At 44.5% G+C, this 18,882-nt stretch overlaps 1 protein-coding gene across 16 annotated transcripts in view; it reads right to left on the bottom strand.

The window, feature by feature from the left end:
- The window catches only part of FOXP1 (forkhead box P1), a 334,704-nt gene that overhangs the window by 36,947 nt on the left and 278,875 nt on the right, over positions 1–18,882 (bottom strand). For all 16 annotated transcript variants that reach the window (XM_042823158.1, XM_042823146.1, XM_042823149.1 and 13 more), the window contains one exon: positions 4,579–4,683. In XM_042823158.1, the coding sequence (XP_042679092.1) occupies positions 4,579–4,683 (105 nt within the window). The remainder of the gene's footprint in view (positions 1–4,578; positions 4,684–18,882) is intronic.

Below are 18,882 nucleotides of genomic sequence, written 5' to 3'. Positions count from 1 at the left end.
AAAGAGCCAAACCCTTTTACGAGACCTGTTGCCAATATCAGTGCCACCGAATGATCTCATCTTTCATTCTGGCTAAATTCCAACACACAATTTCATTAACCCAGGTACTGCAGGTGATAAAACTCATTTTTCCCTAAAGAGACAGCTAAAAAGTACCAGTTATACATTTATGAAGTACCAGCAATCAAAATTATGGATTTTCTAAAAGGTTTTTAACTACTTTTATTGAAAGGAAAATCGCTGTCTCAGACTTTTGTGACACTATTGCTAATAATAAATTTTACCATTTAGACACAGCAGTAATACGGTAGACAGTGTCAATAAAAGAATGAAACAAAGATGATCCTGGTCTCTTAAGTAATGCTTTCTGATTACACACCGGAAATTATAAGGTGAAGCATCAACGCAGAGCACCGTAAGACATGAAATGCAGCACTGCAAGGCAGCGCGCCGAAATGCGCCACGGCGGGCTGAGAGCCGCCCCCCTCACACCAGTGCGAACCAGGAGGGCGGAAGCATACGTGTCCGCACACAGCGCGGACGCCACGCCGGTCGGTGCGGGGCTGCGCGCGGGCGCTCCTCGGGCTCGTTTTTGGAAAGCCTTCCTCCCGATATGCCAGGTGTCACTAGAGGGCACTGTGGGATTTGGGCCACCCGGCCTCCTCCCGCAGCGCCTGGAGAGGTCCTGAACTTCCGCACAATGTCAGAAAGGTTAATAAGGATGTTGTAAAAGAAACTGTAGCACCGAAATCCCAACAGCGGCTCGGAACAGGCGACCGTCTGGGAACTGGAAGGACCGCTTTCTTCCCCGCGCGCACCGTGGGCAGCACGGCCCCGCTGCCCGCAGCCCCCGTGTCGGCTGGGGAGGATGGAGGTTGGGTCTGGAGGTTGGGGTGTCAGGGTCCAGGAGGGCCGCCCCGCTCCCCTGCCCACCTCGAGGTCTGCGAGATGAGCTCGCTGCGGCACATTCTGACACGCAAAATGACAGAGCAATTAATGCCTTTGAAACAATTTATGATTTCCGGCCTACTTCAACATGTATTAGCATATACCTGGTTTCTTTAATATACACTTTGTTTTTCCAAAACCACAAACATAGTTGCTGGAATTTCATGTGGAAGTGCTTAAGGGGTTGAAAGTTAACACCTTTGTGAGCTGAGCAGTCTCACAGTTGCTGCTAAACAAAAGCCTCTTTGTAGAAGCTTTCTCGAAATGTTTTCTTAACATGTTCCAAGTAGTTTTAGGCAGGCAACTAAAGTAAACAAGATGTTACCATGATAAAAACACTTGTGAAAACATTAGGGAGTGCACTTAGTAGTTTCTTTCACATAAACTCTCCTTGGTTTCATCAGCTAAATGCGCACGAAGCAGCCTGCCAGCATCACTGCACTACGGATTGCAGGATCTCTCCAAAGGTCTGCATCTCTCATTTAAGGAGTATATTTGATTTTAACATGGTGCTGCCATGATTAAACGCATCCAAACCGCAATCAAATAACAGCAACAAAAAGATAAAAGGGAAAATAAAACCATACTCCATCTCCTCCTTCAATTTATGCCCTGGATGCCTAGATACCTCTCTGAACGAACCACCCTCCCTCCAGCAGCGATTTCCTAAACAACTTGACATACAGGGGCATACTTCTCTCTGCAATGGCCTTTAAAGACATACAAATGAGATCACAGATAGTCGGTTCCAAAGGAAAGTCTCTCTAATTGCTTCTTTCGCTGCCGACTGAGACTTGGGCGCTGGTTCAGGCACAAGACACGTGTGGCCCCTCCAGCCTCCACCCTGCTCCCCAAGGCTTGGCAGAAGGCCACCAGGTCACAGCGTTGCCACTGGCCGTGTTTGTGTTCTTAGGCTCGGGCAGCACTGGGGACCATGCGGGGTGCTCCTGTTTCATTAGGCTTAGCAGCTGCCCCCGCTGCTATCAGTTAGCTCTAACTGATGCCACATCACATGGCAACCAGTGGCTGACAGATTAAAAAACAACGCTAAAACTGCAACTTATTTCTAAAAGAAACAGGGAAATAAATGCGTACAATAGTTGGAGTGTCTGCTGGTTCTGATAAGCATCCTCCTGTTGGCTGTGAGTGAAAGACAACCAGGATCGTTATTTGTACAGTATTTATCTTTGAAATCAAGGGCCCTGTGGTGTACCTCACCTTGGGAACAAACACTACAGAATGATCACAGAAGAGTGTCAAATCTCTGTTTTTGATTTACCAACAGTTATGATATTTCTTCCTCAGGAGGAAAAGAAATGAACCATGTTTTAGACCTGTGAGTCCTTTTTTCTCCTTTAACTGCAGAATCATTTTATTGGCATACAAGGCTCTCGTTCCACACGTAACTCCTCTTTGCTTTTTCTAACAGGCCTTTTTACCAAGGTAAGTGAAATTAAGCAATGCTGAATAGATACACCGGCTGCATTTCACTTGTAAACAAGAGCTTTTCTCTTGAGGGGCCATCAAAAGGGCCTTGTGGATTGCACGAGTACCAGAAAGAAACTTTGAGCTTCTACCTGTTACCTTCTCACTGAGTAATGAATTTTGTTAAATGTCAATAATGTAAGGAAGGATGCTCCACAAGAGACTTGGAAGGCTGCAGTAACATTTCATGAAGAAATGCTCACTTCTAACAGTGTCAATCTGCTCCTCCAGGACGTTTATTTCTGCATTTGTTCAGGGTTAAGCATCACTCTGAACAGTAGGACTTTGGACACTGTAGAATTTGGATAATGAGAAAACAAGTGTGAGCCAGCGGGCTTAAGAGAGACACACTTCTGCTAGAAGTTCTGATGGGGAACAAAGATCACTGCCATGAAAATGTGAGCGATAACTAAAATTATTGGAGCCGTGAGCAGCCACAGCCGCTTCCTGCTGAGAACAGGTTCAAGTCCAGCCTGGCCTGTAATGGCTTCCAGGTTACTTTCCCCTACTGATGGCTCTCCACACTCCTTCACACGGACTGGTGGTCTGGGTCTACCAGAACTTCCGCAGAATACCATCTAAACCAATCCTGTCTCCACTCACACCATGCGACTCAACCAACTGCTCTATTTTCTACACATGGTCACATCAAGCTGCGCACTGTGTTGCAACAAACCTTGCTAGAACCAGGAGATCTACTCATCTACTCTACAACAGAGGACTACCACAGCAAGCAAAGGTGGCACAATCTGACCTTACTCAACTACACGGATTGCTCCAGTAAGGTTACCACAGCATCTTTCCCTTGCATTAACTGCCATAAAAAACAGAATTGTTTTAAAGGTCTAAACGGTATGGTATGGCATGAATATGAATGAGCTGGCTAGTATGGAGAGATTAGCATTTATTTCACTTAAGTGAACAACAGGATGAATTAAAAGAAATGAGGCAGGCCACCCTTCATGGAAATTTATGACTAGTACCTTCTTATTTTGTAATCCTCTTGTAATGAGAACCTTTTCATTACTGTACCATTCCTGACTTGTAACAGAGGTTTATACTACGACTAGCACCTACTGAATTCAGGAGGGTTTCACCAATGGAAGCAGAACTTGCCCACACCGTTGAGAGCAAAAACCTGCCTGTACCTCATCACCTAACATTCTCTGCTGGCTACTTGTTCTCACATGAAAACCTACAAACTGCCGCAGAAAGAAAAGATACAGCTGAATGTTTTGGGACCAATTCTACCTATCTACCCTGATGAATTCCACAGACTTACATGGACTAACTTCATGAGATCACCACTGTAAATGGGAGAATTTGCCCCTTTGTGCATTTAAATCACAGTCACTTCTGAGATCCAGCAACTGAATAGCCATCATCATTCCAAAGAGACCAGTGCGCACACACTCAAGAACGTGGACGCAGCAGAAGCACGTGTGTACCTGGTGATCAACCCAGACAGAAAACTCTTTTGTAGTAGGAACAGCTCAGAAGGGTGAGGCTGATGATTAAGCTGTGAAGCAGCCATGTGCAAGTTATTAGAGCTCTGTTGGTCCTTCCCTGCATTGGGATGCACACATTACCACGTACTAGTCCATAATGCACTGTTTATGCAACGTGTAAAATTGTGTTCTTTGGCAGCAAGGAAAGGTCTGCAGCAAACTGCAGGGGCCCAATTAATTTAATTATAGTTTATTTTTAGTTGTGTAGACTTTGTTCATCAGTTACTTATTTGACATAAATTAAATTTCACGTGATGCTCTGCAATTCTGTCCAATTACGGACTTAATTTAAGACTAAATTTCTAAATTAAACTGAAATCAAGGTTAGATCAAGGTTGCATTGTTTACATTCTCAATACTGCAACTTAAAAATTAATGAAATAAAAAAAAAAACAACTGCAGAATCGCAAACAATCTGTTTTATAGTAATACACTGAGTAAGACCATACTTTCCCCATGGGGCTAATTCACTATCCCCTGTTAAAACGTTCTTGAGCCTGATCCAAAAGCCACTGAAGTGAAAGGGAGCTCTCAGTTGACTTCAATGGGCTTTGCATCAGACCCGTGGTGAGTGACAGCGCACAACATTTCGAGGCATGCTTTCTGTACAATGCGAGTGCCAAAAATCCATTCTTACTTTAGAAACGACTGGAAGTCTTCACATACTGCTTCACAGCCTGGCCATTTGCATACGCCGTGTCCATAGAGCGGATGGCTGTGTGAGTGCTCCTCGTGGGATAAACTGGAGGGGAGAAAGAAAAAAGAGAGGAAGTGTTGTAACTGAAGGTACCGCACCAATTATTCTTCACAAAGAGTAAAACAACAGATCCCGAAACAGCCCTAACATCTCATGGTACCCACCTGACTCTGCACACAGGTTTTCACAACAGAATTAAATACCATTTGCAGAGTGAAACGTGTCACTCTTACTTAGCTATCCTCCTACATTTCATTCATTAATTAAAAGCTTTGTAAAGAATTTAAATTAACACGGACGGGGGAGAAATCATTTGACAGACCTGCTTAATATCCTGCTTGATATTTTGCTGAGGAATGTCTGAATATTGCATATTTACAATTCAACTTAATTAGGAAAAGAAGTCATCTCCATACAGCGGTCTGTTCTTCGAACACGGTACAGCTGGGCCCAAGGTGCACCACCCCACTACAGACAGCGAAAAGCACCAAGCCTTGGCTTTCCCACCACATCATCCATTTACTGTGCGTGGGTTTGGTTTTTTTTGGTTGCTCTTTGCTTTTTGTCAGTCCCATTTTTCTCCTCTTGCAGGCTGTTTCTTTGCACAAGCACAGGCTTCCTACATCCCCGCAAAATATATTCACCAACGTTTTCAAATGTAAAATTCATCATAAAAAAGGAACTGTGTAATCAAAGGGTTCCTCAGCACGAGGGGTTAGTGGGGGCTGTTAACCTTGCTAAGATTTGGCAGGAACGTCGCTGAGCTTTCTGACTACTGAATCCAGGGTTAAAGAACAAATTCGTATGAACACTAAGGGTTAATCCTCCAGCGGGATTCCAATCAATACGTAATGATTTGGCTGCACTGATCCAAGTCATGAGACGCTTTGATCCAGGCCATGTGGTGCTCAGGGAAATGTATCTGTTACACTGACTGATGAACCATATTCTAAAATATCTTCTTTATTCAACTTCTGCATGGAAACTTCTTAAGTGAAGGAATTATTTTTGCAACATCTTCCATAACCTTAGATGACTTTTAAACATAAAATGTCAAAATAATATTGAAATCTCTATTTTACGCTTATACACATATCTATTTTCCACAGCAAATCTTTCTGCAACAGTATGTCTGTGCCATATTATGAACTTCAAACATACACAAAGGATATGAACACATACCAGCATCTAGGTGTGGCTTTTACGACTTATTTTATCCCAGATTACAGGTAACGTTATGGATAAACACCTACTTTCTGCCATTTTATGCTTATACACATGTGGAAATGCCGTTTATTCTCTTTCCATAGCATTATCTGCCTGCACACAAAATTTTGCTCTTGTATTGTTATATATGCACTGGATAGAGCACTGTAGAGCATAGGCAACATGTGAACTCAAATGCAAGAGAGTTCCCTGTGAAATTCCTGCTGGATTCTCTTTGGGCCCAACAGCAAACTGAAGATAATGGAAGGATTTAAAAAAAAAAAATTAATTCCTCTACAAGAAAAAAGGTACAGATCAGACTGGAAGAGGTATTACGAGATGTACTTGAAACGAATTCATTATTTCATTAAAATCTTATTTCTGACAGTTTCCGAATAGTTTTTCAAGCATAAATAAATGCATCAGCTAGCTAATTTCCTAAAGAAACACTGTAGGTGGAAAGACTTACAAAGACTCGCTCCATAAGGGAGTATTTCACTGGTTCAACTTAATCAGTTTTTAAAACATGCGAGTGGGGAGAGGCTCTATCTGTTGAGTTTTTAAAAAGAACAAAGGGAGCGACGCATTCCTTGCAAGTAAATGAGAAAAGAACTTCAGCACATTCCCTCGGTTGGAAGAGAAGGAGGATGGCTGAAGGAACACTGTCCACTCAGCACGTGGTCAACTGCCCTCCACGCACTTTGGAGGGGAATAATTCAGAAAATAATGCTTTTTGTCATCTGCTTCCATCTCTGAATAAAGCGAAGTGTGAGGAATTAGGCTTTCATGTTAACACTCCATTAAAGACTATATATGAGAGTTATGATTTCAGTCTGTTTGGCAGAACCCAAAAAACGTTAGTGCATTAAATTACGCAGCCCGCGTTACCCGTACACCAAGATGAACACAGAAATGCCATGACACCAAGTAAGAAGTCGGTCTCCTGTGGGGTTTAAGCACTGTAAATTTCATTATAATATCAACAGCAGTCACATGGCTTAAACCCCCAGCAGGGTTTTTTAAAGTTTCTCCACAAGAGCCTGAAGGCCATGGCCAAGTCAACGGAAAGAGTCCTACTGAGATTAGTATTTATTTTTTAAATCCGAGTGCAAATCTCTTTTCTTTCCAGGGATCTTGCACAAGACAAGACAAACTATGCAGGACATGATACCCTGGTATTGTGTCCAAAGAAAATGACTGAATGACCAAGAGAGTATCAACTGTACGCTGTGCTCAGCATGGCGAAGCCCAGTGCTGTCAATAACCAGGAAGATTGGTGCTGGCTTTAAGTTCCAGTAAACAGGAACTTAAAGGTCATTCTGCTAACAGGACACTGAGCATGACATGCTTAGCACCTACGTACAGCTCCCACTCCATGCAAGGGAGCAGAGCAACTACTTAAACTCACCAACAACTGACACTTGAAAAAAGGAAAAAAAAAACAACCCTCTTAGGGTTTTTTGAAAGAAAAATGCAAGCATCCTCAGTGGGCAACACCTTTCTGAAGCTGCTTACCGCAATCCCACTCCGGCTTTTCACTCGTGCGTTCTGGTGACCTTTAAGTGTCACTATCAGATTACTGCTATTTTATCCATCTCGCTTCTGGAGATGTTATGGATTGCCACTTGTTCGCTGGTAGAGCCTTAAGAAGCACCTCAAAACAAAACAAAGGGCGGTTCATGCCGGAGCGCATATAGTGCACAAAGGATCCACAGCCAGTGGAAATCAATGCGGAACTCTGTTTTCCTTTAACTGATCTAAGTACTCAATGTTTAAGCAAACAGAGGTAGAAAATGAAGATTTTAATCCAAAAGATAAACAAACAGTTCTCTTGGCACAATTCAAACACATATTTTTTAATTGCTTGATGATGTTTGCGCCTGGTCTGCATGGAAGCACAGTTTCTATGACCTGGATGCATCCTTGGTCTCACTGCAGAAACAGCTGTTCAGAGGAGCTGAGCACTGGCAAGCAGAAGCGAGTTTTGGTCTGATTTCTAATGACACAGTGGAGTAGGTCTCTGTTTCTATCACCCTCTCCTTCCAAAAATCCCATATCCCTGCTTGGGTCCTGGTGATGCAATGCTTTGCAGTGGAAGCAATTTTGTAACAACACAACGAAGGAACAAATGATGTACAACGCAGAATACGTCCTTTTCATCCTCCTTGCTATTAGCACACAAAATTCTTAACATACAATAGAATTAATTCCAAATAATGCAATAGTGCAGCGATATTACATCAAAGCACAACAAAAATGCCTCTGGCAAGTAGAATTTCTTGCGTAAGTCAGCCTATTCATGACATACAACAAAGTAATAAAATCCATGTGGGAAGCTGCAAACTACGTAAAGGTCCACCTAATTCTTGCTGCCTACAGCTTGCTGTGGGGCTACATGGGGCAGGCTGGGCCAAGGGCCACGCACCTCCCAGCGCCTGCACCTTCTGCACAGGAGAGAGGGATCTGTGCCTCTGCTTTCACCACTGCACGCTGCTCCCTGAGCCCAGGGATCTCCAGATGGTTTAATTTAGCCCACACTTACCAACCAGGTGAAACTGGGTACTATGCTTGTCAACACTCGCAAAGAAGCCACGGGTGGATGTAAAAACCAAGCGAGCAAAAGCCTCTGCAATAATACTTCTGCCACACAGTGGACCATGTCTTAAATATTCATGATGCTGACACAGTTCATATTCCACTGTCTCTCTTCCGTGTCTGCTTAGGCCAATGATCTTTGCCAAAATGCTGGGGGAAGTCAGAGACGTAGAGAAGCATCCTTGATTTTCGGTTACAGTTATGAAGCATCTGCTCACGTTTTATCAGAGCAGAGAACATGCCTGAGCCACCTGCACACTGAAAAAAATCAATACCACATCTCCTCCTTCCCTCCTGGAAGAAGGTCTGAGCAGAGCACTCACGAACTGCCTTTTTTTAATTATTATTTTTATTCTGTAGGGGCAACGGGAAGTGACCTCATCTTTGCCAGGTGCCGTGAAAGCTCTGGGTGGGAGCGTGGGGCTCAGCACAACGCCCCGACCGCAGACCTGTATGGGAACATCCCAACCCCATCCCACAGCACAGGAGGTGAGGCACAGCCCGAACCGAGCCAGTTCTGCAGTGCTCATGGTGCCTGGGGAACTCTAACCCTCCCTACAAGGCACAGAAGGAATAACGCTGGTGGAAATGCCAAGATCCTCTCAGTCAGACATGCTTGCTGCATTTAAAATCTAAATGGTAACAAAGTGATGATTAAATTCTTGTACCAACTGATTCCTAAGTCACCACCAACAAGCAAACAGCCATACCCGAATGCATGCTCCTCTCTTCATGACAGGATCACCTGAATAAAGATGTGTTTTGCAGTCAAGCTGCACTTGTGCAAATCCTTCTAAATTCATACCAGGGTGGCTTGGCACCCCTTTCCTCCCTAATCCACGAGCCAAATAAAATAAAATAGAAAAAGGTAAAAAAATACATCAAGGAGAGTATTAAGTCACACACTCGGCTGGGTTACTTCTAAATATTCATGCCTCCATCCCAGCAACAGCATCAGCCAGAATGCAGGTATTTGATCTGAGGAGAGAACTGCCTGAGCAGGGGAAATGCCTCGCCACTGCAGGATGAAGCTCAGCAGAGAGCTGAGGGTTTCAGAGAGGCGGCAGGCGATGTGCATGGCCAGTGGCAGCTTTTCCTAGAACTGGCGTGCACGTTTGTGGTTGCTTTTAAAGTCTTTTTCTCCCCTTCCTCATTGCTTTAGTCCACATCCAGATCGAGGGCTAAAAGCAGCTCGTATTTTACATCAAGCTCTATTGGAAGTAACAGGAGTAGTGTGTTACGTCTTAAATGACTACACCAATTTAAGACAAATCAGGTTAAAACTGCAGCCCACAGGCTGAAATGCTCGCTTTTAATCGGTGTGTGCTAACTTGTATACTTGTGCAGAAAAAAATGACAAAGCCTCAGCACCGCTGCTGTAACACAGGAGCAGGGATGCGCCGAGAATCACTGCCTGACATCCGCCCGCTGCTGCAGCACTGCTCTCCTTGCCTGCTGCAAGGAGTGCTGGAGCATTTGCAGTGGCACTGAGACAAAATCTGGCTCATATTCCCCTGCTCTTCCACCCCCACCCTTGCAGCACACTGCAGGAGTATAACCAGACTGGATAATTAAACACATCATCCTCTGGTTTTAATCTACGAACGGATGGTTTGGATTATTAATCAACATTATGACCCTCTGGTGCTCTGACCGTACTCGGTGCTTCCTCCAGGGGCAGCCCTGCATCCCACCCCACACCAGAGCTGCCACTGCCCCACAACACACCCAAAGAGGTGTGGAGTGCATCGCTGGGTTATCTGAAAGAAAAAAATGCAGCGTCGAATCCATCACTTCTATCAGGTGGAAATTCCATCCCTGCACTTGAATTTAGCATTAACAAGTTTCTGTACTATTTAAAACTCCTATTTTTATTTCAACCTTGTGCCTCAGTACTGTAGTGAAAAGTACATCAAATACACCCAGACGCACATGATTTGAAACGCTGGATTTGAAATTCCAGCATTGCTAACTAATGAGAACCATTTTTTTCCTTCTTCCTCTTTGTAGCATCACTTCATGTACTTACATACCATAATCACATCCTCCTAGAGCCTCTATTTTTCCAGGGTGTAGATCTTTAATTCCCTTTAATCTGTCTTCATAGCCTATTCCCTCCAACTCCTTTATCACCCTAGCTGCTCTCCTCTGTATTTGCTCCAGCTCCTCTTTATCCTTTCCGCAAGAGAGTGGCCAATTGTGCACCACACTCTAATTGTGGTTTAACTGGTTCTGCAGAACGGAGGGAAGGAAAAAGGAGGACTCAGATGCAACACGCGTGTTTACACCTCCTGAGACCGCGCTCACCTTTTTAACCAAGGCACAGCACAGAACGTCCCGTCTGCATTTCCCAACCCAGCTTATGCCTCAGTCATTTCCCACACAAATGATGCCGAGCGGCTGACGTGTCATTTCGAGAAGGCAGTTTGGAATTTCTATTTCCTACCTGGGCTACTTTCTACTTATCCCTGTTAGATCTCATTTTATTCCTCTCCGAACAGTCTCCTAATACATTCAGATGAAAATGGATTGATTCAGTATCTTAGTTTAATTAGGAAAAAAAACGTGATTCTACCACTTTCTGGAGTGCCTGTATTCTTGCAACACTTTCAGCACACCCCCATCCTCCCTCCAGGCCTGAGTCGCAGGGCAGAGGGAGGGGGCACTGCCACGGCTCTGGCCCAGATTCAGCAAGGCTTTTAAGAACACACGTGAGATTAAAAAACACAGGATTAGACCTCGAACTTCAATGGGTCTGAGGTGTAACATTACAACCGTACCTACATACTTTGTACCAAGATCCTGTTTGCCAACCTTATTTTACTGTAATTTATATGCTGTTGTTACATTTAAACTCACACACTGGGAAACAAGAGCTATTCCTGTTTAACAACACCATTATATTCCGTTACGTTTGGAGCTGAGGCGAGTCTTTCACCCTCCTACAAAACCAGTGAGACGTCCAAAGATATGATTAGCAGGGATTACGCACTTTGGTATTTTCCACCACCGTCCCACAGGCACAACGAGGCCAGCACAGAAGGTGACTGTCACATCTCATACAGAGCCACAGTTCAGCGCTCTGCCTTCCCCACCACGGTCCTGCAGCAGCTGAAGAAGCACCGTTTGGGAAAATGTTTGTAAAAATAATTATGATAAATGGTGACTCTAAAGGAGAACTACGGTTAAGTCACTGATTTCTCCCTGCTGCTCGCTTTCCCTGACGAACGCTACTTTACAAAAGCACAAAAATCTAAAGGACATACGCCTGTTTCCGCAGGGAAGCACACTTAATCATACAGGTAGTGTAAATATCAGATGCTGCTGCAGGTGCTAGGCGTCTATTTGTTTGTGTTTACTAAGAGGCATAACAAATAGTCACACTAAAGCAGAACATTTGGCAATGGAATGACAGACACCAGAGCAGCCATAAACCATGCTCTCTTGCTTATTCCTGAATCACTGCACAACACCAAGCAGTCACTCCCCCATTCTGGGACGGCCCACGTGCTGCACTTTGTCCCTCTGAGGGGCAGCCACCACCAGCAGCATCCACCCTGAGCACAGCACAGCCAGGAAACGTGTGCCCAGAAATGAAAAAGTAGTACGAAAAAGAAGTAAGACACACAGCCAGCTAACATCGTTTACAGCTTTGCAACTTCTGAGTTAATTCATGGTATAAACAAGGACGAAAATGTTTCTTCCGAGCAAGACTTCCTGTAAACTGTTCATTAGAGCGGGGCTGGGAGCAGGGCTGGTGCACCTGCTGATTAACCATGCGCTCCAAGAATAAACACAAACTGCAGCCAGCAAGATTGTTCTGGAATTCGCTCAGAGCTGATTTTTTCCCCCACGTTATAAATTGGATCCTACCATAAAACAAACAGCAGAACATAGGTTGCCGAGAGTTAAAATCTACTTTTTACACTACATTGACCACAGCACCCACAGGCACAGCTACAATGTCTTTCTATGAATGGGACAGATTGCCATATGGATGCAGACACTGAACAAGCTGTACAACTCCTGGCGACAAGTGCCTGGGGGACTGTCCTATATTAGCACCACCTGTGCTGTGGAAATTGTGCTCTGTGTATGAAATGGTATTTAAGGGCCCATCACGATGTTATTTTTGAGTACACACAAAAAGGAAAATCACAGTTAAAAGAATTCTCTGGCCGGCGGATCTGTTGCTCAGTTCCTGACACTGATCCCCAAAGAACAGATGCCTCCTGTATTCACCCAGAACGCAGAGCTGCCACACACATTAGCAGCTCCCTTGCCCAGGCTCCTACCAATGCTTTAATGAGAGGAATACACCGTGCAGTGAGCACAAGAGAAACCAGAGCCCCCCACACCTCACCAGCACGGGCAGTACGGAGAAGTACCTGGTGGTGTTACACAACCACAAGCAGTGCAACACGATTTTCCTCCAAGGGCAGCAGGAAGAGCTGCACATCCCCAGGACCAAATTTCAATGCATTCTCGCTGCGCTGGAAATACGAGTCTGTCTGAGGTACAAAAATAGAGCTCTGGATTAGCATGGGATCTCCAGGGAGGAGGGAAAGGGGTCTGAGCAGTGCCCAGATGCTCGGCGAGGAGATCTCCCCTCTCCAAACTGTAAGAAAAAAAAAGGATGCCAAGAAAAAGAAAAGTAAAATAAATTGAATTAAAGAAAAACAGTTGTAAAGTGAACATTACAACCTGGGAAAAATGATGTCATTTTATTGAAAAACTCCTTTTTTTCCATTAAACCATAGTGAAACGGATAAAGTTTATACAGCTTAATGGTGGCGTTTTATTTTAAATGCTACTCAATATCTTAGCAGTACGATATAACATGATATAACAGCTGTCAGGCTAACTGCTTGCTCTTTATTGAGGAGCAGAGAAAATAGCTGCACAAAAATCACCTAACTTCTCTACTTTCATGCCATTTTCAAGGGTGTTTCTTTTCCACACTCAGGTTGTGACATGTACGATAAAATATTGCTCAGCTCTCCGTTAGATCCCAGCTCAGCTCTTCAGGACAGCCTGGTCCCACAAGCAAACACTGAGGAAGGACAATTTGGAGGAAATAAAAAAGCAGGAATCCACCGCACTGTAAAACAAAACCAGGTCACCTTTTTAAGACTGCTACATAAACACCTCTAATAAAAGAGAAGGACAAATTTTCATTGGACTTCAAGTATTTAGACAGGAACGTTTTCATAAAAGTTTAACTGCAAAGTGCATGCAATTAACAGAAAGCCATCAGCTATTCCTCTGGTATGTAAAAATAGCATTAAGCTGTATTAAACACACGTGTAAGTATCTCAGTTGCAAGAAAAGGGAGGAGATATGCAAAGCACTCAGATATCAAACAATGATCTGTTGGCCAGATGGAGGAATAAAACAATACATATGCTAAAATTTGGAAAAGTTCTGTTGTGCGTCTGCCAAGGCTCACCCAATCTATTTTAAGTGCTTTCTGATACATCAGCTTAGTGGTTGGAGTCGTACGACTGATCACTATTACATGTGACCAGGAACCAACGAAGCGTTGGCGTTCAGGAGCTCTGATGGCAGATTCCTGAGGGCTGGGAAGCATCGCACCCCCTCGTTCAGCCACAGGCCTCGTGCTGCACTGAGTAATTAGAGACGGTTATATTAGCAGCTTCCACTGGGGAAAAAGACATCAAGTAAACTAGAACCAAGTTCCCAGGGTTTAGTAGAACAACCCTCTGAAAGCCATCGTGTGACAGAAGATCTGCCGGACAGACTGATGCAAGTGGCCTCATGTGACTGATTCTGGATCTGAAGTAAAGCTCCCCAGAGAAGCCTTGCTGAGGGCAGAGCTCAGCAAGCCCACATCGCCCAGCAGCTGTGAGGAGCCGGAAGGGCCGAGCAATGTGATGCTGGCACCAGAGCAGAATGAGCCAGGGACTGCCGGCCAGGAGAAGAGGGGAGCATATGGACTGCAGGCTGAACCGTTTCATCCCGAGCATTAATAATGGACCAAAATCTGTACTTCTTAATTGTGCTGAATCCTAATGCCCTCATCTAAGGGCCCTGGGATTTTGATGGAGGATCAGCTGGCACGGAAGATAACAACAGCACGACACAAAGCACTAAGCTGAGGCAGCGGACCAATGGCCTGCCATGCCCACACCTCGCTCCCCTTCGGAGCTTTCTCTGGACTCCTTCCTCCTGCAGCACCTCTCAAGGAGAAGTGATTTAAAAACCCCTTCGCTTATCTCATCCATCTTCCCTGAGATGTCCGCTTGCCTAGGTCAAGGCACAAGTAGGGTAGGAACGGACACAAACAATTAGGGGACAAGCATAGAATTGCTGGAGATTTTGGGACATAATTTTGAGCTTATAAAGGCCATGGTCACCTCAAAGTGATCACACATCCATCAGTTCTGTTTTGCTGCTTTTCCAATGAAAATGAACAAGCTTTTCCCAAGGAAGACAGGACGGAATGACACGGTCCTGTCCTTGACATTGCTAATCACAGCAGATGTACCTAACTGGCTGCCCATATGTATTTATTTACTTATGAGAGAGAAAATGCCTGTTACTGAAGAAACCCAAATGCTGATAAGATGATGAGAGGTTTGTATGCTGGCTATGGTCTCACTTTTGCTTATCCTGAGTGAATACAAGTTTCTATAACTAAATATTTCCCTTAGGGTACTGATGTCTGAGGTATGTTTATTGCATTGAGTGAATTTATATATATAATCAGCACAATAAACATTATTAAATTGTCTGAGTAAAATCAAAGCATGAAACACGCAGTCAGTGCTGAATTCTAATGATGCTGAATGCCCATGATTGCATGGGGAAAGGATCTTAACAAGCCTTGATTTGAGCTTTGGCATCCGCCTCACAAATCACACGAAATGTTCTCTCTTTAATAGTGCTGAATATTGATAAATGTCTCCGCACGGCACAACAGGGAAGTTGGTCTCTATTGGCAATCTTTACCAAAGTGTGTTTTTTCCTTCTCTACACTCAAGGGTTTACCCTGAATGATTTAATTATAATTTTCCTTGTGTAAGACAAATTAAAGAGGAGAGTAGGAGTGTCATGCCAAAGCAGATTATTTATCTCCTTAACAGATTGCTATGCACCAAACCCCAGAGCTGCTGCTGCCGCTACTTACAGGAACTGGGCGAAATGTGGGGCAAAAGCATAGATGTAATATACATTTTAAACCCAAATGAATGAAAGCATTAACCCATTATTTATAGCTGGAATCATTTCATTACTGTGAAAGCCACACACACAGAACACACGCAGCCCAAGAGCAGCACCATGATCCCCCCACCACGCAAACAAGCAGAGGCTGCCTTTTGCTTTCGAGCATTCTGCTGCCCTGCAGTACGGCCATGGCCCAGGGTGACTTCTGCCAACCTCCTGACCTCAGCTTCGTGCCATACAGGGGAACTTCTCATCTCTTAGCTCTGGTCCCAGAGCTGCAAGGGACCAAAGCTTCACCCTGCACAACGGTGGCACTGGGCTGGTGTGGCACAGCAATGTGTGGGCATGCCAAGCAGCCAATTACTGCAGTTCCCCTGCTATCTTAAAACTTATTTATGGCAAAAATGTGCTTTTACACCCAACATATTCAGCTGAGTTCCTGCCTGCTGATGACATTCACGCAGGTACTTCTGCTGCCACTGCAGTCAGACAAGTGGCTCCTGCTTCCCAGGGCTCACAATCTGAACCAGTGGGATCAGGAACCCCATAAAACACAGCCGGAACAAACCCAGCAATGACAGCAATGACAGTAACTCCCACATAACCAACTTGCCTCCTTCAGCCTACTCCTTCTTCTCAAAAGCCCAAGAGGGTGGGGGGAAACAGCTTTACAGCACACCCTAAAAGTTAATGCTACCTGTATATGATTATTTATGGCTGCCGGGCAGTCGTTATGATGTGGCTGTGGTTAACTGTTAGGACACTTACAGCTTTTACTGTGTGCTTTTTATTGTTGTTTAAATCCAAATAAACAGCTCTTGGTTCTATCAGATGGGAGCTAACAGCTGACTCCACTGGTGCTGCATAAGCAACAGAGACATCCGCACCACCCCTCTGCCCCTCAATGATGCTGGGGTGAATTAAGTCACAATAAGCCCCCTGATGCAGGGCAGCAGCACGACACACATCTCACAAAACGCTACAGAAGTGAGCAAGTCGTGGGAGCTCAGCAGGTGCCCAACCCTGCTGTACCTGCCTCTCCATCATGGGGTGATGGATGCAGGAAGCTGGCTCATTAGGGAGGAGGTAAGGGAAGTGGCAAACTCAAAACCGACAGCTGCCCCTGACCTGATGGTGGGCTGGGGCCTGCTGTATGTGCAGCTCAGCCATTTTGCTGAACAAGCTGGGCACTGGAATCAGCACACATTTGCTTGCAAGCCTAGCCAAGCCACGCTCCCACCAGATCCACTGTTATTTCCAGCCTTAATCTCTGCAATCAGAAGGCAACCAAAGCTCTGCCTGGGCCTATGCTCCCTTTTGTAACCGAGCTGAAACTTCACCTCCTGAGGGCTTTCAACACTGCAATGCACCTGCGCTTCTCTCCCTGCTCACTTGCCACCTCAAATGCCTTGCCTGTACACAAAATACCCCTTCAGAAAGAAACACATCCAAACCACAAGGTGTTTCCCCTGCGTCATAAGAAAAGCAGGCAGGCACCACGAGGCCTGATGAGACTGCAACACAACCCTTAAGTGCATCAGGAGGCATTCTTCTGCCTGGAGTCTCCTGCTCTACTTATGGATAAAGACTAATTCAATCACTGCAGCAAATGGCGCAAACCCTCAGTGCACCAGAGGCAAGATAAAGCAAAGTCTGTAGCCCTCTTACTCATATTCCTAAATATACCTATTTTTTACTTTGATATTGAAGAGAACTCAACAGAAATGTAAGTAAAGTATAATGACAAGCTTTAACAATGCAGCTATCAATTCAACAACAGAAGATCTTAAGTCTTCTAACCTCACTCAGTCTCAAACAATACTGTGGCATGTTTATGCATTCCTAGCTCATTTAGTTGGAACTTCGCTAATAAAAACACATGTATCTCCCTGTTTGTAGATCCCAATTCCCTCCAGGCCACAATTACACAACAGCACTCAAACATATGGATATTCAGTTCTGCATGATAGTGAGTACTTGAGAAATTTTTTACTTCAGAGTAGACTCATGCATTTCCTCTGCATTTCAAACTACACAGCAATGGTGTTTGTTTCCTCAGCTAGACTGTCATTAGCAGACAACACATGCATCCATCCACTGCAAGAACATACACTTCACTGCATGGGATTTTTCTTTACAAACTAGGACAAACACAGGTTAAAAATCTATTGGAGTCATAAAACAATCCTGTTCAGCTCTGCATGCAGCAGAAAGGGAACTTAATTGTTTAATAAACATCAATTGGTTTTTAGCATCCCATGTCAGTCTTCACCAAAATCACATCTTTGACACTTGCATGCACTATAAATGTATGCACCAACATTCTGCCACACGTCCTTGCAACGGATAGAAAAAGATGCCTTGCACACACAGCACTTCTGAACGCCGTGTGTGTTCTTCTTTAAAACCTATCTATTCCCAACAGCACTATTTTCTTAATATTAGAAAGATATAAGAGGTATTTATACAGCTTCCCTATCAATCCACTTTCAGGCCACCAGAAATATAAACTCTATGGCTTAAAAATTCCATTATCCTCTTTCTAATGAAAGAAAGGAGGATGGAAAGACAAAGCCATCAGTTTCCATAAACCCCAGCTTTCACTAGTGCCTGATGTAACGTTTCTAGATGGGTGAAGGGACTCTGCTGAATGCAAAGAAGCCCAGTGAGGATGCTCACATGATCCCCGAGACCCTTCTCCTCCAACGCAGCGTCGGCGTCGCTGCCGCCTGCAGCCCTGCTGCCCAGGCCCGTCTATCTCACCGCAAGCAAAAGTTATGTTGTTAGACACGCCTCAGTGAAATCTGGGGGTGTAAAGAAACAAACCTGCAATAAAGCATCCTCGGGAATAAAGCGGAGCCCGCGCTGAGAAGCACGTCAACAGACAACCCCTGATTTAAGCCATTTCTTCTAACAATGCAAGACTAGCACGTATAAATTAACTCACACTTCTAAAAGCCAAACACCAGTTAGCTAATTTTATCAGCACTTACAAAATGCACTTTGTTTTAGGAAAACCTAGTGAACTCAAGTCCAAGCTGCTTTGCGAAAGCAAGCAAATACAGAGAAGAAAGGTAAATGTCTTAAATGAGCTGGGCACTGAAATTTGGCAGAGAAGTGGATGACGTGTGGCACAACAGCCTGTAGTGACCAACTGATTTCTTCTCACCTCCTATCTGCAAACCCAAAGCACATCAAGAGTAACACCACCAGTGATGCAAAAAAGCAGCTACTCTTTTCACACTTCCCCCCACT

Source organism: Centrocercus urophasianus, unplaced genomic scaffold (assembly GCF_019232065.1).
Source record: "Centrocercus urophasianus isolate 14NV4802_14NV808 unplaced genomic scaffold, USGS_Curo_1.0 seq_22, whole genome shotgun sequence".
Taxonomy (NCBI): Eukaryota; Metazoa; Chordata; class Aves; order Galliformes; family Phasianidae; genus Centrocercus; species Centrocercus urophasianus.
The sequence above is the reverse complement of the archived record's forward strand: the minus strand, read 5'-3'. Positions and strand labels throughout refer to the sequence as shown.